Here is a 25,149-nt window from a genome sequence, read left to right as displayed (position 1 = left end):
GGGGGGGGGGGGGCGGGTGTATGGGAGAATCATTGGTTACACCCAGTAACAGACAGTAGATAACTGATGTCTTGTTTTTGACAATAGGAAAAATATGAAAATATGGAGGACAAAAATGAGCATTTTATTTAGTTACATCTTTCTGAAAATGGAAGACACTAAATTAACATAAATAACATTCTATGGAAAGATTTTCTTGAGAATCAGTGATGTAGACAAATATAAACAAGAGTCAGAAAAACCATCATAGTACAAACAGGACTGCGGGACTGATACTGGGAGATGGGAACATCTGACCCAGTTATAGAAATGAAACCCAAAAGCATGAATACACAAAGTTTTAATTAGCAGCTTTGCCTCAAGGAGAGAGAGACAGCACTGATGGAGATAAGGTTGCTCAAAAAACAGAGAAAGGGGACAAGTTTTATTCATGTGTAGGGGGTTGCCTAAGTGAGCTAGAATTAGAATTTTTTCCCTGGTCAAACATCCTGACCAAGAGGAATGGGCAGTCATTTTATTCCAGGAACTGCTGTTTCTTCTGTTGGTGTTGCAGCCTGCACAAACGTCTTGGCCTTGTGGTAAGGTTGGGCTTTTGTAGCTACTGAAGGCACGTGGGTGGGGGTAGTTCATGTTTTTAATGACTGACAGGTTAAGGGACCAGGAGTTAGTTTGTCTTTTGTAGTGATCATTAGCAGTCTCATTCTCCCATGTAGCTTATTTTGCAGGTGTTACTGCAAAGGTGTCCTAGCTTTTCTGATGCCCTAGTTGCTGTAGTTGACAAAACTCTGGGAGAGTGAGGTAGGCAGGGAAGAACACAGACTATACTTTTAATGGGTAACAGGTCATGAGTTAAGGTCTAGGGAGTACATTTGCCTTTTGTCCCCAAGGTGGCGCTGACTCAGGCCAATGCTGGCCTCTAAAGCCACAGGCTGAATAAAATGCTGTCCACAATCAGAAAATTACAAGTGCTTAATTAGCAAGAATCCATAACAACTCTACAGAGGAATGAACTTCTAATGAAATAAATGCCTCACGGAGTTAAAACTCTCAGGATTTCATTGTACTTTACAAACTAACATTATTTTTAGTTAGGTACCTGAGTTTAAATTGGTTCTGTAAGTAAGATGAAATGTCTATACTACTATGAGAAAAATCAGCTTATAGGAATTAAATTTTTCTCTGACACTAACAAAGGGTACAAAGCTCTTATCTAGCAACTAAGCTTCTAGGAATACATTTTGAAAGTACTGATAGAGGGCAAAACCATTTTTTTTTTCCATAGAAAAATGGAACAACCTTAAGTTCTTTTGTAAACTGATCAAGTCAATTATGACAAATTTGTACTGTAGAATGCTATGTAACTACTGCAAAGAATGAATAATCTGTGTGGATATGGAAAGATGTTCCTGAGGAGAGAAATACTGACATTAAAGATGGGATCTTGTTTTTTTATACATTTCTTGTATGCCAGAAATAAAGACTGAAAAGTTAAAAATCAGAGTTAATATTGATTTTAAGGTGAGATCTGTATTTTATACTTTCTATAGCTTAATTTAGTTGGTTGACTGTGTGCTGCTTTCATATATCCTACTTTGATCAAAATATTCTCATTGTTCTAATACATGCACACCTACACTAAGATAAGGTCAAGTCTCTCTGTAACATTGTCCCTCGAACGTCATTTAACCAAATCCTGCCAGGGACCTCTTCCAAGAGACTGATCTCATTGCTTAAATTACAGAGCACTCTCTTGTCTAACCACCCTTTATCCTTAAAGTTTCTCACAGGCATTTATAATCAATTCCAGCTTGTATCTGAGCATTTAGCTATTGGTGTTCTTTTATGTGTTCTCTCCCTTCTTAGGTAATAGGCTTCTTTAGGGAAGAAATCAAGATTTACTCATCTTTGTGTCCCCTACTATGTTCAACATAACAGATGTTCAACAAGTGGTTACTGAATTAATGTTTTTCTTTTTGCAATTCCATATGCATAATATTGCTAATAATTTAGAGACCAAATGACTAATTGTTTTCAAAATTTTATTTACACTGAATACTCAGTATTTTCCTTTAATAATTTTATCAGAAGATAAAATTCCAAAACTTAAAATCAGATATTTTATAGTATGTCACAAATGAGTATGGAAGGAACAGTTTAATCATTTTTGAGAAAGCCTTTTGTAATTCTACAAACACTAATATTTACAATAATCTTTAATATAGATATGTACAATATGGCATTATATTTAAATTTATGAAATAGTTTAAATCATTAATTTTGTTACAGAACATTCCAAAATTTAAACTAATAAAAAGAATCCAATAATACTGGTAACATTTGGGAAAAACATTAGCAAGAGATTTGTCAAAAGTCATGCAATACGTCTAGTAAACTTACACGCAATTACACATGTCAAATCCATAAATTTAAAGGCATATGATTGACTTAAAACATGCTAGAATCCAAATACAACTGTATAATTCATAGACTGAAACAAGTGCTTTGTGGTAACCTATAAAATAGGTATACAAACTGAAAGCATTTGAATAGACTTCATAATTCCTAAGAGACTATCCTAGGAAATCTCAATGACAGCAAATCAGGCATTTTCTCCTGAAGTTAAAAGTTCTTAGGAGTATATTCATAAACATTAACAGAGGAAAATAGAAACAACTCAGGTTTTATGAACCAATTTTACCTATTCAAATTTAGTTCCATATAGAACCCTAATCATAACCACAGCTTCTCTGGGAATTTTCCTTTTCTCCTGATTTTGTGGGAATATATTTATTACCTCCCCTGTTCCGGAAGGATTTAAGGTAGAAGACAGATTCAGAAATACCAAAAAGTACAATAATAGGATAAACAAAAAGAAAACAGAGTTTGGGGATTAGCACTCATAAAAATATTTAAGAAAAGGTCAGGAAATAATAACCAAAAAATTGTGTTACATTATTTTCTCACATTGACTTTCTGAAAAATTTTTGAGAAAACAAATTACTGGTGAACTGGAGATGTGGATCAAATTTCTTTGTTCAATTTTGTTAATATTGATGGAGCACATGATTATCAAAATATTGTGTGCTGTTTTTGTGCTTCACTAAAAGAAGTTTTTCTTACTGCCATACTATGTGACACTAGATTTAGTCACATGGTAGAGAAGAATGCTGGTGAAAAACAAAATGTGGGTACACTGACTCGATTCCCACTGAGAAATCCATCAGCTGGGTACCTGTTGGTGACTTGTAGACAGGTAGCTACAAATCAAGTGGCCAGACAAAGATGGCTCTTCTTTGGCCATGGGACAGAGCACCAATTCTAGGCCTTATGACTGTAGCAGCTTATCCTCCAGCTCCCTTGTTAGGACCCAGCAAAGTAAATGGGAAGAAGTTAAAGTAAAGAGCAGGAGGCTGACTCAGGTTGGTATGGTGAGGCCATAATCTCCTCTGCTGCCCAAAGAGCAGCAGGGATTCTGATGGTGCTTAGAGTGCATATTACACAGACCACTCCTGTGGTTGGGGAAGGAAGAACATTCTGGAGAGTAGGCTGAGGCAGCACACTAAACAGTTTCAGGGAAATATGAATAGGTCTATTTATCTTTATTCTATAGGCACAGATTTCAATAAATGATAAAAGATCTTGTATGTAAAAGAGCTAATTAGTTAAAGCAGCAAGGATAAAGGAAAGGACTTAGGGGAAGTAGGGAGAAAAGAAAGGCAGTAGGCTGTTCTCCTATGAGGTGTGGCACAGGTTTAAAACTAGATTAAGGACCAAATTAAAACCACCTATCTAATGACTAAAATTAACTATTTGCCTTCTTTTTTGAAGATGAGTGTTCCTAAGCAGTACTGCTGAGTTTTGGTTAGGCTGGGATTCTTCCTAACCCAACTTCATTCCTATGAAGTTCAAGTCTAACAATCTGTAAAAGTGGGAACTGCAGTGCTCTTGAATGGGGTGGCAATGACTACTCTAGCCCAATGATACCCTTCAGAACACAGACAGGGCCAACCTATCCAATTAGCAATGCCTCAGGTTCACAATATTCTGAAAGGCCCACAAAAATGTTTTCACATTTTTTTAACTTAATGAAAAAAAAAAAAGAAATTTACCATTAAAACAAAAACAAAAACAAACAAACAAACAAAAAAAAAAACACCCAGAAAAAGCCATTTTAAACCTAAATCTAAACAAATTCATTTTATACAAACATAATTTTAAAATACAGTTTTAAAATTTGTACGGGAGAAGGGGTGCAAGAAAGCAAAGTACTGGGGAGGCTGAGGCACTAAGCAACTCAGTGAGACCCTGTCTCTAAAGAAAGTAGAAAATAGGGCTGGGGATGTGGCTCAGTGGTTGAGTGCCCCTGAGTTCAATCTCTGGTACATCCCCCCGCCCCCCCAAAGAAGGCAAAGTACCTGGGGCAGAGAAAATTCATCAGATACCTCTAACCAACTATAGAAACTGAAGATCATTTAAAAGGATTACAATCTGTAATTAAAAAGACTGTTCTCTCAAAGAACAATGGTTCAAGGTTAAAATAATGGAGGGTTAAAATAATGGAGGAAGAAAAGAAAGAGAGTCTGATATTACTGGTCTTTTTCACTGATTTTTCTTCTTTTGAATATTTCTTTGGAATTTGATTTTTAAAGAAAACTGTTTAATATTGAAGAAGTACTTATATCAATCTTCATTAGCCAAGCCAGAACAAGAAACAAAGTTAAGCTCATTATCTTATAATCATGTGCAATAATATTAAATAACAGACTCAGGATGAAGAGACCTGGATATTTTTGAGTTCCTTTTCTACTTCTGGAAACATTATTAGAGGTGGGTTTTTCTTTTGGAGTCGGCCTCCTGAATTTCCTATATTACAAGTTCTCTCAATTCTAGGCTTCCTCTTTGCTTCTCCAAAGCCCTGGCTGCAACTGCCTAAGGTTGGTGTTATGTTTAGAATATGAGAAGAGAATAAAGGAAGCAAGCAGAATGACTAGGAAAAGAGAAGAGGAAAACAGTAAATTTTCTGTATTTAAAAAATATTTTATAAGATAAAAATACTTAATGTAAATACTAATACTATAAATATTGTTTTAAAGTTATTTTTTAAATTGTTCTCTCAAGGCCCTACACTATGACAATTACCATCCTTGAGTTCCTTATAGTACTGGATTGGTTAGTAAATATGGTTAACCATTGACATTTAGAAGCCCAGAGTTGAGAACAGTACTTTTAACATTTTCTATCATCCAAATTCATCAGGATTATAGGGATATATATCAATCCAGAGAGCTAAAAATTACTACTTCCTAGTGTCCGTTCCTCCATGTGCAATGAGGAAACAGATCAAAAGACGAGCACAAACGAATAAATTATTGCCTTTCATAGAATCATATACTTCTTGTGCTTGAAGGGAACACCAAAGTCATTTAAAATTCATACACTTAATTTACAATCGAGGAGCCTGGGGTTCAGAAAGATTATATGATTTAAGTCACACAGAAAAGCTTTTACCAGAATCAGATTTCTTGATTTTTAGACTAGGACTCTTATATTTGTAACCCTCAAGGTTTTTTTTTTAATCCACACAGAGAAATGGAAAAACTACCAGTTTTCTTTTCAAAATGTTAATCTGAAAACTGCAGAATTTCAAAATATAAAATTTCAAAGAAGTAGACCAACAAATAAATCAAAATTTTAGACCCAGAAAGATACTAGGAAGTTAAATTGGACTCTGGCTACAGAAAATAAGTTAGGTCAGGGAAGATAAACTATACCTCCCCAAAATCACAAGGTTGAGACTCAGATAACCTAAAATTGGAAAGCTGCTTCTTTCAATACTGCCTTATTCTTCCTTGGCTACTGATTATAACCAAATAAAACAAAAACATGGATTCACATCCAGTCTAGATATAATAACTGTTATTACTATACCTGGAGAATAGGTATAAATCAATTCTCTGCTTAATAGAAATTAACTAAAATTAATTTTGTTAAATTTTAATGAATGAGGCAGCATAATGCATGTTTTCATTTGATAATGTACTTAAGTGTGGATCAAAATTCTGAGTTTTGATGTTTTTATTATGAGATGGTGTTTTAGACTCAGGAATCTAATACCAAATTAGACTGTTTGCAGTTCTTTAGATCAGCAGCCTATATTTTGTGAAAGCAATGACCTAAGAATGATTTTTTCATTTTTAAAATGCTATTAAAAAAATTGAAGAATTTCTGACAGAGACCACACATGGCCAAAAAGCTGAAACTATATAGTAACTGGACCCTTACAGTATAAAAGTTTGCTGGATTTTGACAGTTCTCTGAGTCAGGGCTATCCCTTTTACCTTGAGGTAAAGACCTTCTCCCTCTTTTCTTTTCCCAATTAAAGCTTTGCTTATATACTCATAAAAAAGAGAAAAGTTTGCTGGCCTCCATTCAGAAAGTACATGAAACTGGGATTGAATATGTAAAAATACATGAAGGCTTTTTTGCTTGTTCGGCTTCTAAAAGTTAAACCTCTAATTTATTTAGACTTTACTGCAATTTGCCTTTCTTCTGATAGTAGACAGTGGAGGAAAAAAAAAAATCTTGTTTGAGGGTTACAATTACCAGATCCAGTTAAATGATGATCACAGACTAATGGAAAGTGAACATATAATTGGAGCTAATTATTTATGCATGTGAAATTCATAAACATTTCAGACAGCTGAGAAAACAGCATATTCTAAAGTATTGTTGGCTTTTTAAAAACATAATGGAAGCAAACGGGCAATTCAGGACTGAGTATTCACCACAGTGGCAGGGCACTGGCCTAACATATATGAAGCCCTGGCTTTGATCCCTAGCACCAAAGGAAGGGGGAACAAAAAAAAAACCCAACCAAAACCAAACCCTGGTAATTTAATTCTCTTCCTCTGGTTTCTTCTGTTGGTTTTTAAAATATTCTCCTCATGCCTCTCATGGCCCCCTACAGCATGTTGTTATTTATTAATTAGTAGTTCTCCACTATGTTAATTACCTCAGTGACCACCCATCCATATCTCATTTGCAATCCTGAATAACAAATACACAAATCTCACCAGAACATATGCAAATAATGGAAGTGCTTCTAATGAGATGTGAGATGCCAAAATGAAAAATAGTGACTAGTTCAGGGAAAAAGCAAAAATTAAGGATAATCCACTTATCAATCTGAATGTAACAGTAAAGCAGACCACCTGCATAAGTTTTCATAGTCTACTGCACTGCGTGATAAAGGACAGGAACAGTGTGATGGGCCCTGGTTTACACAACACTCTGATAACCACTATATGAAAACAAGTCCATATCTCCTCCTTTCCATAAATTTATGTGGAAAAGTGTAGATTTTTGTTCACTAGAGAAAAATTATCGCAAAGTCATGCCACAGTTAAATTACAATCATTTCAAGGTTATAACTTTAAAAGTAGGATCTATTCTATAGATTAAAATGTCTTACTTTAATAATTACATTAATAATTGCTTTGCAGTATCTTCAGCCACTTCATTTTCTTGCTTGCTTTTGTAATTGGAAAGGAACAAATTTTCTATTTGCGTCAAGAATTCCTCAGCAATGAAGCAATTAGTTACTTTGCTCAGAGTTTTTCTCAGACACTCCAAAAGCTAGTTAAAAAGAAAAACTTTATAAATAAATACATTAAAAAGTATAAGAAGAGGAACTAGTTAAACATCACCATTTTGTCTCTTTCCAAACCTCACATTTCTTAATGATCAAATGAGGAACTCTCCTAAGTATGGCTAAAGGCTGACTTATTTTCAACTGCCTGCTGAAGTATTGGAAACCAGTGAGGAATGCTTAGCTTGGTTCCCTTACAACTTTATGTAAGAAGACAAACCTATGATTGTATATGTGATGGTCTCTACTTTGGACAAATTTGTGACTTTTGCTCCATTTTTTAGTTGTTGCACTCACAAAGTAAAATAATATTAGGATTTTTAAAAGAAAAGCTTTGGATCTAGTGATGTAGTAAAATGCCTATTAATTCATTTTTGTCTCAGATGTAGAACACCTAAAAAAACTTAAGTTGAGCAACAAATAAACTAAGATAACTTTTAAATTATTATGTTTTCAGGTTCTATTCTTTTGATAAAATAGGTGAATGAGTAGTGTTTGAAAAAATATATTTTCATACATATAAACACAGAGGAAATATAAGCTCTAGATTATGAATTTCAATTTATCTTAATGCTTATGTACCAATTTCATTGAACTATTTGCAATATTGAAAACTTGAGACTTAATGGGTTAATGTGCAAGGTTCTGGGATCAACCTCCAGCACCGTAAAGAAACAAAACAAATCCAAATTAAAAAAACCATGTAGATAAAAACATAAGTCTCTACTGTTCAAAAATTAGAATGTTAGAATCTACTTTCTGAGAAATGTGTATATTAGTCTTTCAATAGCATATGGAAAAATGCGGTTATAAAATTAAGAACTAAAAGATACTGAAAATTAATGTTTAAAAATTTTCTATTCCCAAATTGCTACCAAAAAAATCCCAAGACAAATGTTGCCAATCTACTCATTATAGAAGCAAAATGAGAAGTGAGATAAAATAATTCAAAGTTCTTATTTCCTATTAGAAATTTAAATAAAAAGACCATTTAAATTTAATTGTTAGATTTACACTATCATTCTTAAAAATGATCAATTGTTAAGGCTAGAGGGAAAACATGGTGCTTTTGAATTTAATAAAATGAGAAAAATGTTCTCCATTGTGCACAATAATAATCTGCTAAGAAATTTATCAGTCAACACTTGACAAATTTATTCTAAAATAGTATTATTTCTCTGTGCAAGTTTGGGCAACAAATACACATTACTAATTATCTTCTAGAAATTAACTTTAGAAAGAAAAAAGCAATAAAGAATCTATATAGAAAATGTATCCACAAAGCATTAGGCATCAAGGGAAAACACATCTAGATGAATAGCTTTGGAATCTGTGAACAACAGAATCAATTAAAATGAAGGCAGCTTACTTTCTGCAGACAAGTCAGGTCAGAATCCCGGCGAAAGATTTTATCCATGGGGACACTGCTGTAGGAAGAAATATGAAAACAAACTGATGAAACAAATACTATAAGGTAATCAGTTGTGTAATAAACTATCACTGATGCCATACATCACAGTTTTATATTTAACTTGGGTTTTCTCTAAAACATAATTTAATGAGAAACACTGCAGATGTGCAACCATCTCAAACCACAACACATACCTAGGGGAGAGCCTGTATTTTTCTATTATCCATCTTGTCTTTTCAAATACTAATCCCCACCGAGGTTCTTCTAACATCTGTTGTACTTCAAATTTGTAAGGTAAACCTAGAAAACCATAAAGAAGCATATTTTCAACTATTTCTTAATCTCCAGTCTTCTTTTAATTACTTAAAATTCCCTTCAGTGTTTTAACAACCACAGCATGGCAGACCAGCTGAACAGCACTTTAAACATAGAGGGCAGTCATTAAATATTTATTGCCTGACTATACTTGGTCCACCAAGCATATTAATGCCAAGCTATTAATAATAATGAAGAAGAGTAAAAGTGACACTTTCGTGACAATTCTACACAAGACACTACGAGAGGTGGGGTGAGCACATAATATGTTATCCAAACCAAAAGACTTTTATAATGAAAGGAGACAAAATTAATAACTATGCCTAAACCACAGGCTTAAACTGGGATAGTAGTCAAGACAAGATATATGGCCATCCTAGTGATAAGTTTTTTGTTTTTTTTTAAGACAAGTGATATCAAGCAGCATTACTCCTATTTTTCAGAGGAGAAAATTCAAGTTAAGCTATGTTAAATACAATGGTCAAGTTAGCAAAATTGGAGCTTAGATTTCACATCACCTCCCTATAGGTGCTAGTCTAAGACTAGACATGGAATGGGATCAACCTTGGAGAGGCAGCAACTGTATTTGAGTCATAGCTGCCATACCAAACTGGAGGAAAAGAGCCCAAAGGGTAGACATCACCACACAATGAGCCATCTTAGCAATCTGTCACATATCCTTCAACACTGCCATGTAAATCTACAGAATATTAAAAGAACAGCTCAAGTGATTCATTACCAAAGGTTTACCATGTGCCAGGCATCAGGTGCTTTAAGTATGTGAAGTCATTTAAATGAAGTAGTTACTATTATTGTCCCCATTTCCCATTTTTCAATGAGGACACAGAGCCAGGAAAAGGTTGTGTATAAGAAGGACTTGAACCCCCAGGCCATCAGGCTTGATAATAAAAATATTTATTTTTTAGTTTAAGGTGGACACAATATCTTTTATTTTATTTTTATGTGGTGCTGAGGATTGAACCCACTGTCTCATGCTTGCTAAGTGAGCACTCTTACCACTTGAGCCACAACCCCAGCCTTATAATGTATGTTTTTAACTTTTGCACTCTATTGCCTCTCAATCAAGGTTTTTTGCCATAACAAGGCTTTTCAGGTTAATAAAAATCCAGCAAGTCAGAAAGCAAGAAAACAGGGTGGGGGGTCGGGGGGTGGGAGTTCGGACATGGTATTCTTCATAATAAAACAAAACATGCTCTAAAAAAGGCCACCCTGGCCCCAAATGTTTGGAAACAAAGAAAGGGATAGCAAGACTACTGATGACTAATTTTTTTTTTCACTTCTCAATTCTCCCTCCCTCCATTTTATTTCTCCCTTGCAGAAACTTAAGAAGACTGATACATTATAGTACATGGACTATTAAGCAAATTCTTCTGGTGATAACAAATCAACTAAGCAGAGATGCCAGCTATAATGGTAACTATCTATTTTGCTAAATACTTCACATACATTACCAGAATTTCTCACCCTGTAAGCAAGATAATATTTTTTTCTCACTTTACAGAATTAACAAAAGAGAATGAGAGGGCCTAAGTAATCTGCCTAAGGTAAAATAACTAGTAAATGTAAAGTGGTGGGATCTGAATATAGTTGAATGACTTCTATTCCTAATGAAAACTGAAAATGGGAATAAAGAGAGGTAAAGAATGCATTTTCAATCAGAGCTGATGGAAAAATATAAACACACAAAAACTACACAGAGATATACTTGGCATTATTTAGAAATTTTCTTCTAAGTTAAAGGCACTAAAGTAAAAATTTCCTTTTGTATAGAATATTTTTATCCACTGAAATATTAGAAAAAACTAATCACTGACTATATTTCCTGACTGATACAAGTACAGAAAACACTTAACCATTAGACATTTTAAAGACAGGAATAGAGTTAAAAGCACTGTAGCACAAAATATCTTGTGACTTCTGTAAAATCTTAATTCTTATACAAAAGGATTTCCAAGAGAAGCAAAGCCAAGGACCTAAGATTAGAATCTTGCATGCAGTTCTAACAATTGACAAGTCATTAACCAGGCAGCTCTACTCAACAGAACTTTCCATAATGAAGAATGCTGAATCTGTGTGCTGTCCAATGAAAGCTTATCCTTTCAAGTAATCCCTCCCAGGCCTGAGCTAGTTCCTTCACACACACTGGTCTGTACTTTGCTAAACATCTGAGGGTTCCTTCCACAAATCTTCAAAATTCACTCTATTATCTGGTTTTCTGTTTGTCCTCCTTACCTCCATCACCTCAACTCTGGTGGTTTTCTCCTCCGGTGCCATACCTGGAAACTTAGGTGGACAGAATGCCTTTATTTTATTTGTTTATTTTTATGTGGTGCAAGCTCTCTACCACTGAGCTAAAGCCCCAGCCCCTGGAAACTCTTTTATGTCAGTAAGTAACAGTAATTTAGAGCTCAATTACTTTGTTACCTGTCTCTTGGAATCATCTTTCTTTGGTGCCTGAAGTTGTGTCCTAAATACCACTGTTGGATATGTTTGTCTAGTGTTTTGGTTGTTTCAGACAGGTCTAAACTACTTCATTTTGACTACAAGCAGAATTGCATGAAGTGAATTCCATTGAATTTAAGTCATATGTATCCTATATTTATTGTATTAGATGGCATCAGAATAAAGACTCTTAACCAAGATCTAGCCAATAATGACATAAGAAGTAATTTAAATTGAGAACAAGTTGATGGTGTTTCTTTCCTTTATAACTCTTTGTAAAACTATGCTTAGCCAAAGAATGATATATACCATGTGCTATGCTCAAACAGGCATTTAAGACTAAATCTAATGCCAATGTTATACATTCAGTAAAACCCAATAGTGTTGACCACCTCCTAGATGCAAGACAACTGATTAGGTGCTCCTGGGGATGCAAAGATAATTAAGACATAGTTCCTGCTCTTTAAAGAAAATGCAATTTTAACAAGACTTGCAAAACAGAGAGTATCTAATGGTAAATGACATGGCCGTAGAGCTGGGAAGTCTAATAAATACAGGACATCCAAGTGAGATGATTAGAAATGAAAAGAAATTATTAAACCAACATTCATTTAGTTTAAACGCCAAGTCTTGTACTAGTAACGGGATAGAAAAATGAGCACATATCCATAATGAACTCATGATTTAATTCAGAGGAAATCTGAAATTCTGCAGTGGTAGTAAGAACAAAAAGAGAATAACATCCTAGAAGAGCCAACTGCTTCCTCCAACCATTTCATTTCCATCTACATCCCCTTCCTTTTCTAATCTGGTATACATATTCCCTATCCAGCTAGAGTTGATTAGATCACAATAGACATAAATTCCAGAGAAAACACAATGTCTGATGGGATAAGCCAACCAAATTCTTTCATGAGACAGAATGGGGATTAAAAGAGTTAGTCATTGGTAAACCTAATATCACTAGAAGATGATAGAGAGCAAGGTTTTTTGTTTGTTTGTTCCCTTTTCCATTTCCACTGCAGAGAAAGCCAGTCTGCTTTTATAAGCACACTTTCATGAGATCAGGGACTATGCTTATTTACTGCAGTTTCTCCAGCATATACAGCAGTTCTCCTAGCACATACACTGCTTGCCTATAACTTTTCTCCACATTTTCATCCTTTTGCCCAGTTGTCATGGTAACACAGGGGCTATTATGTAAAAGAAGAAGGTGGTAGCACTAAATAGCATAAAAATAGTGATTCTCTAGTTGATGGACAAACTTTTCCATTAAATAGTTTTGTATAGCTGTAAATTCTTTGATTTATAAGATAAGAAATAGTAATTAGTTGTTATTGTTGAAAACTTACGATAGGAGCCATCTGGGCTAATTTCCTCACTTATAACCAGGCAGGTAATCTGGGAATATGGTAAAGGATTGTTTCGATTATAGGGACTAACAATCATCCCAATGAACTTTGCACCTCCTCTGGAGAAGTAACTCTATAAAAAAAGTAAAATTAGTTTCAACTACATAAATTCAAAGGTCAGTATTTAATCACACTAACATCTAATGGGGGGAAAGGGAACAAAAAGGTACATTATGAACTTCATATCCAAACATCAACAAAATGAAATGCTGCATGTATTCACTTCACACTGTGAAATTTTTAATTAATTAAATTTATTTAATTAAAATGTGTCAAATCCAATCTAAAATGACCCTTAAAAAATATCACAAAGCCTACAAAAATCTGCATTTGCTATGAATATGTTTACTAATTATAATGGTTATTTTTCAACTATAATCTACAATAGCTGCCCACAGCTAAAACACTCATATATCAAACATAAAATTGCAGGAAAAAAAAACTTGTTTTCTTCAGATGGGTAAATTACATGAATGTTTCCAACTATTTTAACTATTCCCTGTCCTAATTTTTCCTATCATTTTTAGAAGGCTCTGAAAATATCAGTATTACTTTTGTAGCTTGTCTGTACTAAACAAAATTGCTGACTCTCCAAATGCTTATACAAACATGTATTATTATTACAACCAGAGAAAAGAATTCAAGTTAATTAAAAATCCCAGATGAAAGAATATCAAAAACACTATGCTTATTAAAGAAAAAAAAACACAACAGGATGTGTAATCATGTACAGCAGGCACACATACAATACCTATATACATACCTGGTATTTGGCTTGTGTGTCAATATCTCTTAAGGAAGGATTAGGATCAAATGCAGGATGAGAATGATACCATCCAATAACACTGTAACCTCTAACAGCCAAGGTTTCTGAGGCCTGTGTTTGTGATACAGGATCCATCTCACACTGTAGTCCTGTACTCAGACTGTTACATGGTTCTGCTGCACAGACCTATGAAGGATTGAGCCTCTTATGATTATTCTGAAATCCTCTTAATTCTATCACTTGCAAACAAATTATACTCCCAAAGTGTGATTGTATGCTAAGAACTTTGCATGCATTTTCATATTTTAATAAGGTCATACTAATGGCTACTTTTCCAAATTGCACTATATAATACAAGTGCTAAGGTGTTCAACAATTCCTGTTATTTATGGCAATAATTTCAAATTGATATGCAACAGAATAATGCATATCAACTTTCAACTACAAGTACCAATACATATTTTTGGCATCTTAGGAGTTATAGCTCTTTATTGATAAAGGTAGTGAAAGGCCAAGGCTTGGCAGTATTCTCTTTCTTGATGAGAAAAAGAAATAGGTGCTCAGTATATATGAAATGTAAGTCACTTCTGGGAATAATTTGCATGTTCTCACACATACAATAAGTAAAGTCTATTTTGATATAAATACTCCATAAAAATATTTAGTATGGCAGCAGGATTAGATAGTAATTAAAACATTTTTTTAAAAGAAAGAACTTACTTCAACTATCTTATTAACTTCTGAGTATCTTCCTCCTAACAGACCAATTACTTCTGCCATAGAGACGTGAGCATGCTAGAAGAAATACAAGATTACTTAGCTCAAATGCACAAACCATCTGACAAAAATCAGAATTAAACTCACTATTATAGGAGAGTCACTTCTAAATACACCTATGCTATTCTAAAATAAGGTCACATAGGTTAACTAGATGTGAGTCTGAACACAAATTTCATCTTTCTTCACTGCTGGCTGAGAAGTTTTGAAGCAAACACTTTAATACCCCAAGACAGCACTTTTTCAATTAAAAATGAAGACATTATTTGTTCTCCCTATTCAAGAAAAGCATTACAAGGACACAAAAGTAAAAATTACTTTGGGTCCTTCTACAGAAAACATCACAAACTTACACAACTGTTAGAGTATTGGTAGTTTAGTGCAAAAAAGGAACCTCCAAATTACAAGTTGTGCTTTGTTTCAGTACTCTAAAAAGGCAGCAGACATGAGACATTAGGAAATGAAAATAGGGTTAATGATGGCAAACAGTCTGCAAAACTCACATTAATTTATTTTCTCTAAAATAAGGAAACATGCACTTGTATGGCTTTTCTTCAAAAGAAAAACTTATTTTTAGATTCCTTGTCTTAAAAGAGGATAATAAAGATCCAAAATAAATGTCTTCCATACTCTTCCTGCAATAAAAGTACAACAAGAGTAGAAATCAGAGTAAGTCAACACAATAGATTATCCTTACCAAATCCATTATTAAAAGTGCTTCTGAAGCTACTTTCACCTGAAATGGCTCCTGAAATACAAAAAAAAAAAAGGGAGGGGGGCACATAAAAATAGAGATTGTGTTCTCCCCAACTCAAATGTCCACCCTTTTCTCGTTTGCCTCTTTCAAATTCTCACCACTAATCAAAGTTCAATGCAAATCAGACTTTTTAAAAAAGAAATTTAGCCTTCAAAACCTAGCAGGAAGTAATTCCCTCTCATTTTCCATCTGTACCAATCAATTGGCCCTTAATATATCTTATCTGATCCTTTCATATACATATTTCTTGCATATACAGAATAAGAAAAAGCATTTCTTGTCAGACAGTGACATTACCTATGGTTTGTCATTGATATATAAATAGTACCTGCTTTTCTTCACTGAAAAAATTACAAGGTATCAGTTGGAAGGGATCAAATGAGCTGAAAAGAAAAAAAAATACTTATTTTAAATATAACCTCAACAAGATTAGGATAATTATTATAAAATTATTTACAAATTTGAAAATGTACATCAATAATCTAAATTCAAATTCTGAGAAAAATATAAAATTAGAAAAATCACTTAGTACATTCATATAACCTTTTTGAAAGAAACCATAAGCAACTTAATTTCCTAATACCCAAAGAAAACAGGATAAATGGTCAGCCATGTTTCCTATGCTGAAAGCAGATTTTTAGAAGTTCCAGTAAAGGAAAAAGAAGAAGAAGTTCCCTGACATGAGATACCAAAGTTCATGGATGTTTCTCAAAAAAACTTCTCTCAGTACAAAGTGCCCACTACAGAGTAGATTCAATGAATACTTTTAAAATAAATGAATAACAAATAGTTCTATTAAAGAAATTAATGTACAGAGGAAGTTCTCTGGAAAACTCTTATTATATAAAGAGATGAAAAGGGGGAACCTAAGCAAATCTAAATAAAAAGGCCATGTGTAAACTTGAAAGACATGTCAAAATGCTTTGACCAGTAAAAAACTGAGTTTAGGAAAAATATTAAGCACACTACAAGGTTATTTTAGGCTATGCTCACAGAAAGAAAAACAAGCAAGAATATGTTCATGATGTTATGACTGGAAAAAAATAAGACTATTATGTTTCCATTGTAAGAATGAGACAACCAGTGACGAAAGGACATTGTGTATTATTTAATACTGTATCCCAAGGGCCTAGGACAGTGCCTGAAACACAGTAGCCATTCAAAAAATATTTGTTGAATTAAGAACTTTCAATTACCAAATAAAAAAGAACTAAAAGCCAAGACAGATGAGAAAAATAAAAAGAACAGTGGAAGAACATCCCAGAACACTTAATAACCTTGAACGTAGAACCTCTGTCAATGCTTCTTAAGGGTTAGAGGATGGTGGATTGGCAATTATTGAACCCGGGGGCCCATGAAAAAGCAGACATCAGAAACAAAAATTAAATGCTGATTACCAGGAAAACTCTAGAAAGATTTTTAAACAGCTGATTTGTGAGCCTTTACTAAGTGGAGGGGTAAATAATGGGTTTAGGAAAATTTAAGTCATAATAAAGAGATCTTTCCATAGATACGTCTGATGGGGATAACTGGCTAGAAACCAGAAGACTACACGAAGATTCAAATTATTTTATCCAAATTTAAGCAAGACATACACTATCATTACTTTTCTGAATAACAAGAAATATGGGTTAATTCTGGTAATAAATGTATCTGACTATGTCTGATATTTATATTTATTCCAGTTAAACATTTTATGTGGCAATTAACAGAAGAAAAGGCAAACTTATTGAAATGTTGATGACTAGTGGCACAAAGGCTAAAATGTGAAAAGTAGATCTGAATTTGAAAAGGTCCTGACACACTGAATCGATTTGAAAATAAAAATATAAAGTATAAGTCTCACAGATTCAAAAAATCAAATGTTTGAATACTGAATGAAGAGGCTTGGTTTATAGATGACTGTATTCATAGTCTAACATATTTTCACAATAACAGTATTAGTTTTAATTTCTACTTCACAGAAGCAATATATAATGTAGTAAATTATATATTACCAGGAATATGGATTCTTAAGCCTTATTGTCTGGGCTTAAATCACAGTTCCAACACTAAGCATCAGCAAGTTACTAAATTGCCCTTTGCCCTCAGTTTTCATCTGTAAAATGAGAGTGATAACATCAACTATTACAAAAGGTTTCTATGAGGATTAAATGATTTAATATATGTGAACTGTTTAAAACATAGTGAACTGTGTTAGCTTATTTCATAAACAAGAACAGGAGGTCTATCCAAGGTCACACAACTTGCAAGAAAATGATCTAGTGGCATTCCTGGGTATCTTGTTTTAAAAGGGAATAGTGACAAAACTATGATCTAATCAGTGGGATAGGTATCTGTAGGGAATGGAGAGGTCTTCTAGAAAAATTCAAGGCATTTGACTTACTTGGCAACCCTTATATTTTGCAAATTACACACACACACACACACACACACACACACACATTTTTTGGTGGGGAAGGGTATTGGAGATTGAACCTGGGGGCACTTAACCACATCCCCAGACCTTTTTAATTTTTATTAAGACAGGGTCTCACAGAATTGCTTGTAGCCTTGCTGCTGAGGCTGGGTTTGAACTTGTGATCTTCCTGCCTCAGCCTCCTGAGTCACTGGGATTAAAGGTGTGTACTACTGAACCAAACTAGTTCATATATATTTTGAGAGAACTAGTCACTTCCTGAGGTTACTTGTCCATCTCTGGAGTTGAATGATCTCCTGTCATAAACAAGGTCCTTTTGAAACATATATTGGATCCCATGCTCACTCACCTGAAGTTTAAAACATTTGATTATAGCAACAAAAAACCCCCCAAAATTTTATAATTATTTTTAATTAAAAAAATTTTAACTGATCCATCTTAGTGAATAATAGCATAATGTAGCCAATGGTCATTTGTCTATACATTTTCTGTCTGATAAGTTAAAACAATTAAATTTATATAACATAACACTGTACCTTTTTGTTGGTCTTGACACTTTTGAAGGTTTAACAGGTTTGCCCCTTTCCTCTTCTCTTCTTTTTGCCAACTCCTCAGCAGACAGATGCTAAAACAAAACACCAATTGTTATCAAAGAGTCCATCAACTACACAGATGGAAAAGTAATAAAACAGTCATTTAAAATCAATTTAAGAGCATGTAAGAATAAGATAGACTAAACTGACTTAAATGGGTCTCCTACTGGAGAATATTTTTTTTAAATTGTTTTAAATAAAACAGCCATATCAAATTGAAAATATAGTCCTCTGGATATGCCCATTTCAATCAATGGTTTCAATCACACAGGTTAAAGAATCTTAGAATCATCTGAGTCTTTTAGTTTCCCTTTCCAGTTACTAAGTTCTACTGTGCTGAATTTTCTTTCACAACTGGGACAGCAGTGTTAAAATTAAGAACACATATTTTGTAGGGTGTGGTGGCACACACCTGTAATCAGCTCAGGAGGTTGAGGCAGGAGGACTGCAAATTCAAAGCCAGCCTTGGCAACTTACAATTCTTGTCTCAAAAAAAAAACCCTTGGGTTCGATCCATGGTACCCAAAACAAACCAAACCAAACAAACAAACAAAAAAAAACTCAAAACAAAAACAACACAGTTTCTAAAGGCTGAGAGTGTAGCTCAGTGATAAATGTTTATTTAACAAGCATGATGCCCTGGGTTCAATCCCAGCACTTGGGGGTTGGGTGCAAACTCCAGAAGGATTCTAGAGCCAGAATGTCTGGCTCTGCTCTTTATTATCAAAAAAGTTGATTTCATGCTTCAGTTTACTCATCTTTAAAATTGGGAAGATTAAGAGTAATAATAACAATATCATGGTGTTACTGTGAAGTTAAGTGAGTTAATGTTCATACTTCACTAATTTCATCTTTACTACCAACCTTACACCTTAGCTGAGATAAGCTAATGCACCTTTTCCAGAATATACATATATATTTTAGTATTTTCCATGTCTGCACCTTATCCACTTCCTCAGACAGGAATATTTTAATCCACTTTCAAGATGATTCTTCTGTTGATATTTTGGATCAAATACCACCTCTTCTGTGGAAACCTACCCTGATCATAGTCTTTGAGAGGGCCTTATAATTCATGGACCAACCTTATGTAACTCGGCATAGGTTTTTGTCTTTCCTAACAGAAATATAAGTTTCTTATGGTAAGAAACCATGTATTACTTATTATTGTGCCTAGAAGAGTGTTCAGGTGTTAAAGTTAGGGCAGGAAATGGGGATTGAAGAGAGAGAGCCAACATTTATCTAGTACATTACGCATGTTGGCTTAGTGAGTATCTAATACTAAGACCTTTATATACTTCATCTCATTTACTTCTTACAAAAATCCTTTTATGGAAGTACTATTATTCATGTTTCATAAATTTAAAAAACACACAATTCAGTGAGGTTAAGTAGTTGCTCAAGGTAACAAAGCCATTAAAAACACAATCATGCATTCTTTACATTCTACTGTACTGGCTATTTAGAACAAATTGTATATTTAGAACAGGGTGTGCATGTGTATATACACAAACACAAACACAGTTACTGCCTGTGTTTCTTTTTAGGAATTAGTAGAAAAACATTTCAATATTTGTATATCAATGTCTAATGTCTAGAAAACATCATTCAATAAGTATTTAATGAAATTAAACAGGCATACCAACTCTTTGACTGGGCATACATTCTTGAACTAGAGATAAGATGTACAGGGAGAGAACCAAAGTGCTGAAAATAAGTCAGACTCCTAATTAACTGTAGAAACAAAGCTTTCCATTTTGTGGCTTACTAAAAAGTCTAGACAAACAAATAACATGGGACTAAAGTTGTATATGTGTAAACACATGAAACAACTATAATATTATGACATTAAGATAGACAGATGTATATTGACGAAAACAGTTTTCATGGATAAGCCATGTAAAAGGTCAAAATTACCTCAAATGTTTGTCCTTCTAAGTCCTTTGCATCACACCAGTTTCCCCATGGATCTCGAACCCTTCGTCTCCTTGTTCGCTATGATGAGAATAAAATAAAGCAAAAGGTAACAAGATTAACTTGGAGAAATGATAGCACAAAACCAAAATAATAACTATATAAAATTTAGTTAATTTATTTATTTAAATATTATCATCTCTGATCATCAATGACTCACTAAACTTTATTAATTTATGTTCAACAGTTAGTACTCAGAAATACATCAGTAATTGTGAGCTATGGGTCAAAGCACTGGCAGCAGGTGAGGAGAGTAGGCCAGATGATGAGGCAGAGACATTGTTTGAAAAGAAAAAAATCTGTGATCTTCTGTCTTTTACTTGCATTTAATTTTCATTTCTGTTTATCATTTGGAAGCTAAAAACCTAGGACAAAATTATTTTTAAGACCAGAAAGAACCACCAAGGAAATGGCTTCCCTTTATATGTCAGCTTTAGAAAGGGGACTATGAAGTTAATACAAGTAGTGAAAAACAGAATTTGTTGATATTACTAATATTCAGTTTTACAAACCTCAATACTGAGACCTTTAAGATGGATAAGCTATGAAAGGGCAGTATGACCCGTATCATTTCCAGAAAGAAAAAACATCCTTTCTTAATAGAGTAAACCTAGGTAGAAGTGGTTTGCAGCCTCAACAATGAGAAAAATAACTACTAGATAATACTTTTGTTTCCCCCATGCATTTTACCTATAATCAACTTAGCTTACATGCACAACAAGATTACCTTTTAAATTTTAAAATACAAAATTCACTGATTCTAAGAATTAAAGGTAAATGTTACTCCAAAAAACTGATTCTTATGGAGACAATTTTTAAAGACACAAAAATAATAGAAATGAAAGAGAAAAATAGACCTGAACTGTATAGTTTTGTTTGTTTTTTGTTTTCAGTGATGCTAGGGATTGAGCCCAGAGTCTCCTAACCTAGGCAAGTCTCTACCACTGAGCCTTATCACTAACCCCCTGAACTGTAAAGTTTTAAAAGATACATTTCTAAATCAAAACTAAACACCCAAAACCACTTTAACAAAACATTATGGCTTTGCATGTTTGTCAATGAATTTTGAGGATTTTATAGTTGGTTTTGCTTCATAAACCAGTATGAAATTGAACTGAAGCTAGAAAAATAAATGGCTAAGGTGAAGTGTAATAGAAAACATTTTCTTCCACTAAATGGCCATTTGTTAAGCAGATAAAGTAGGCATTCTTTACTAAACTGGTAAGGAGCAATGTAGAGGAATCACTTAGAAAAATGGCTGTTTACCATAGACTGCAGACGCTGGGCAAGCTGGTATGCTTCTACTGCATCTTTTCTGTCTCTGATTCGAACTTTATCAACTGGTTGTGGTCTATTATATACAGCCTGTTCTATTGGAGTTCAGGAAAGATAAACAATCTATTATTTTGTGAAGTTCACTTGTTAAAGAGGAAGACACATTTACAAAGACTTTAGCTAAGCACCAATGATTCTTATTCCATAATCATACATTTAATGTACTAATGTTATAGTTCCCAGATAAAAGTAATGCTATTATTAAAAGGAAATTTCAGTAAAACGAATATAGGAAATCAGCAATTTATTTAATTTTTGACTACTGAGCTCCCTTTGCTCACTTTGGCAGTCAAATATAGATCATTTTTGTTTTGTAGCTAAGGAAGCTAAAATGTTTTAATTTTCCTGAAAAGCTAATTTATAAACATAGGGCTTTGGGCAAACCAGGCCACTGAAATGAAAAAGAGTCTCCAAAGCAGACTGTAAATTCTCTGTGCACATAAAATAAAATAAAGGTGCTATGAGTTTTCTAGTTAGTTGTTTCACTTTCACAGAAAAGAAACAAAATGTACTCCTCTTAAATAAACCATGGGCTCTAAGATTCTAGTTATCTTATGACTATGCAACTATGGCTATTAGCTTTCTTCAAAAAGTTTTTGTCATGTCAATTCAATGAAAGGATGGAATACATTTTGAAATATGCCTATTCCTCAAATTTAAATATGGGGGAAAATGGGTGAAAGAACTTTCTTCCATTAAAATATTTTGGTACTTTTGATACATTTAAGTGTGGAGGCTCTTAAATTATTTCCTTTATTTAATCATTACTAGATAGCATTTCTATCATAAATACAGTAAATGGTAGAGTAACCCTTACCCTAAATGCTCAAAGCCAGAAGTACTTCAGATTTCAAACTTTTTTTAGATTTTGGAATATTTGCATGGAAATGCTCCAGTGTCTTTAACTTTTTAAGCACCATGTTGGCCTCAATCTGTATGCATAAATTTAATGGGCCATTAATAGAGTTTTCATAAAATTATTTACTTTTGCCTGACAAAGAACTATACTATTTCTATTAGATTATTTTTCCTTTAAAAACTATACCTTCAGTTTTCATTGTAGATCAAAAAGAAACACAGTTTAATCAACAAAAATTTGATTTACAGCAAAATCGTAATTATACATTTATTCCATAATGGTTACCTCCTTGAATTCTATATACTTAAATTTACTTAAATTCTAGAAATTAATAGGTGCTATAAGGATACACAATATTGAGTAAAAGATGTTGTTGGATTTTTATTTTTACCACATCCAAAATTGATTGCTCCTATCAACTCGAGGTATGTATGAATCCGTCCAATACAATTAACATCCCCACAGTTCTTCAGGCCAGGACGTACTGAGGTCTTATTTAAGTATTTCGGTTTGCATATCTCCCTAATTAAGAGATGGAAGTACAATTATTTTGGATAAATAAAAACATAAAAAAAGATTTCTGGGGAAAACTTATATGAAATATTTTAAAAATTTACCCATTTCACTGTATAAAGTGTATAGCAAATATAATACATAACCCAAGTGTACTTTTTTCTAAAATCTTTAAACATCTTTAAGTGATGCAATAACTTACAGGTACCTGTACTGTGTTTTACAAGTACTATTCTTTTACCAAAAAAAAAGTCAATATTCCAGTTATCCCAGGATCTTTAAGTTAGAAGGTTATTTATGTATCGATCCAAATTCAAGTATAAATCTTTGAAAAAAAGAGCACTTTGACAATATATTAAAAAGATTTAGCATTAAACTTTTCAATTTTTTTTTTTTAGTGCCAGAGAATGAACCGAAGGCCTCCACACAGGATAGGCAAACATTCTACTCCTGAGTTCTATCTTCCCCTACACTTTTTCCAATTTTTAAACATATTACTTAGGTCAGATGTCTCTTAACTATTAGCTATCTTACAAATATTTACATTTTTATATTCATTTTAATAATGAATCTAATAAATATTAAGTTCTTACTCTCAGTGGAAACAGAGATAGATATTATAGGGGATTCCAAAGAATCAAGACACTCCCAAAACTCCAAACTCCCTTTCCTGAACTTCATAGTTTTTAAATGTGTATTTATTTGAGTAAGCTCTATAAAGTAAATAAAACACAAGATCAAAGAATGAAGAATAAGAAGATATATTAGGGTGGTCAGAAGCCTCTCATTTTCCTGCGCAGACCTGAATTGAGATGAGAAGGCAAGACTCTCCAAGATCTGTAGGAAAGCAAGATCTAAGACAGAGTGGTCAAGGCCCTGAGTTGGAACTGTAGGAACAGTGAGTCAAGACTCCAGACTCTGAAATCATCTTCACCTAGTGTGAGCTAGAACAAGTTCCTTATCCTCTGTGAACCTAACTTTTCTCATCTGCAAAATGAGGACAAAATTGTCAAGAGGATTGCGGATAGCTTAAATATAATGCCTGACATTTGGTAGAAATTCAGTTAACTGTATAGATTATTGTTTTAAATAAAAACATTCCTCTAACCAGGGAGTCAATTACATCTACTTTTATGGAAAGGATTTATCTAAAAACAAATTTGGCAGACTTCTTTTTTATTTTGAAAACTTTTAAGTCTTCCTTTCTTCTTTTTTCATTTTTTAGTACCACCTCCAGTCCCTAACCAAAATTTCAGTTCTGTTGAAAACATTCCTTTTTGCTTTCACACTGTTCTGTTAAATTATCATATTTAAATAGCAAAACCAAATTGGTTTCAAGAACTAAGACAAATGACTTAGTAAACTACTGCCATATCATTTATATATCTATGTAAATTATTCTGCCTCATATGGAATCCAAAATGCAAAGCAACAATTTGATTAAACAAATATTAAGTATATATTGATGATCTTCTTATAAACATTTTATTTTTATTTTTTTTTTGGTACAGGGGAATGAACTCAGGGAGAGACACCCAGCTACTGAGCCACATGCCCAGCTTTATTTTGTATTTTATTTGGAGACAGAGCATCGCTGTTGCTGAGGCTGGCTTTGAACTTGCAATTATCCTGCCTCAGCCTCCTGAGCCAGTGGGATTACAGGGGTGTGCCACCAGGCCTGGCTCATATAGACATTTCAGAAGTAGTTATTGTTCTGAAGTCCTTCAATTTTGGCTACCCATCTTCTTATTTCCAAAAAATAAAAGTAAAGACCAATAGAAATCTCATTCCATTGGTCTTTTAAAACGTAAGGGCAGAAATGTAGCTCAGTGATAGAAAGTTTGCTTGGCATGTACAAAGCTTTGGGGCACAATCCCTAGCACTGCAAAAATAAATCAAAAAGGGCT

General features: G+C 33.6%; 1 protein-coding gene across 4 annotated transcripts in view; it reads right to left on the bottom strand.

Moving 5' to 3' along the window:
- Positions 1-2,025: 2,025 nt before the first annotated feature.
- Positions 2,026-25,149, bottom strand: part of Mysm1 (Myb like, SWIRM and MPN domains 1) — a 41,397-nt gene continuing 18,273 nt past the window's right edge. For 2 of the 4 annotated variants that reach the window (XM_015484929.2, XM_048815301.1), the window contains 12 exons: positions 23,121-23,251; positions 21,802-21,905; positions 20,479-20,556; positions 18,505-18,593; positions 15,878-15,932; positions 15,490-15,540; positions 14,736-14,810; positions 14,013-14,201; positions 13,190-13,322; positions 9,254-9,359; positions 9,018-9,075; positions 2,026-7,635 (listed from right to left, as the gene is read on the bottom strand). In XM_015484929.2, the coding sequence (XP_015340415.1) occupies positions 7,480-7,635; positions 9,018-9,075; positions 9,254-9,359; positions 13,190-13,322; positions 14,013-14,201; positions 14,736-14,810; positions 15,490-15,540; positions 15,878-15,932; positions 18,505-18,593; positions 20,479-20,556; positions 21,802-21,905; positions 23,121-23,251 (1,225 nt within the window). In that variant the 3' untranslated portion in view covers positions 2,026-7,479. The remainder of the gene's footprint in view (positions 7,636-9,017; positions 9,076-9,253; positions 9,360-13,189; positions 13,323-14,012; positions 14,202-14,735; positions 14,811-15,489; positions 15,541-15,877; positions 15,933-18,504; positions 18,594-20,478; positions 20,557-21,801; positions 21,906-23,120; positions 23,252-25,149) is intronic. The other 2 variants (XM_048815300.1, XM_048815302.1) reach the window with 2 other exon arrangements.

Source organism: Marmota marmota, unplaced genomic scaffold (assembly GCF_001458135.2).
Source record: "Marmota marmota marmota unplaced genomic scaffold, marMar, whole genome shotgun sequence".
Lineage (NCBI taxonomy): Eukaryota > Metazoa > Chordata > Mammalia > Rodentia > Sciuridae > Marmota > Marmota marmota.
Note: the sequence above shows the minus strand (reverse complement) of the source record. Positions and strands in the feature narration are given on the sequence as shown.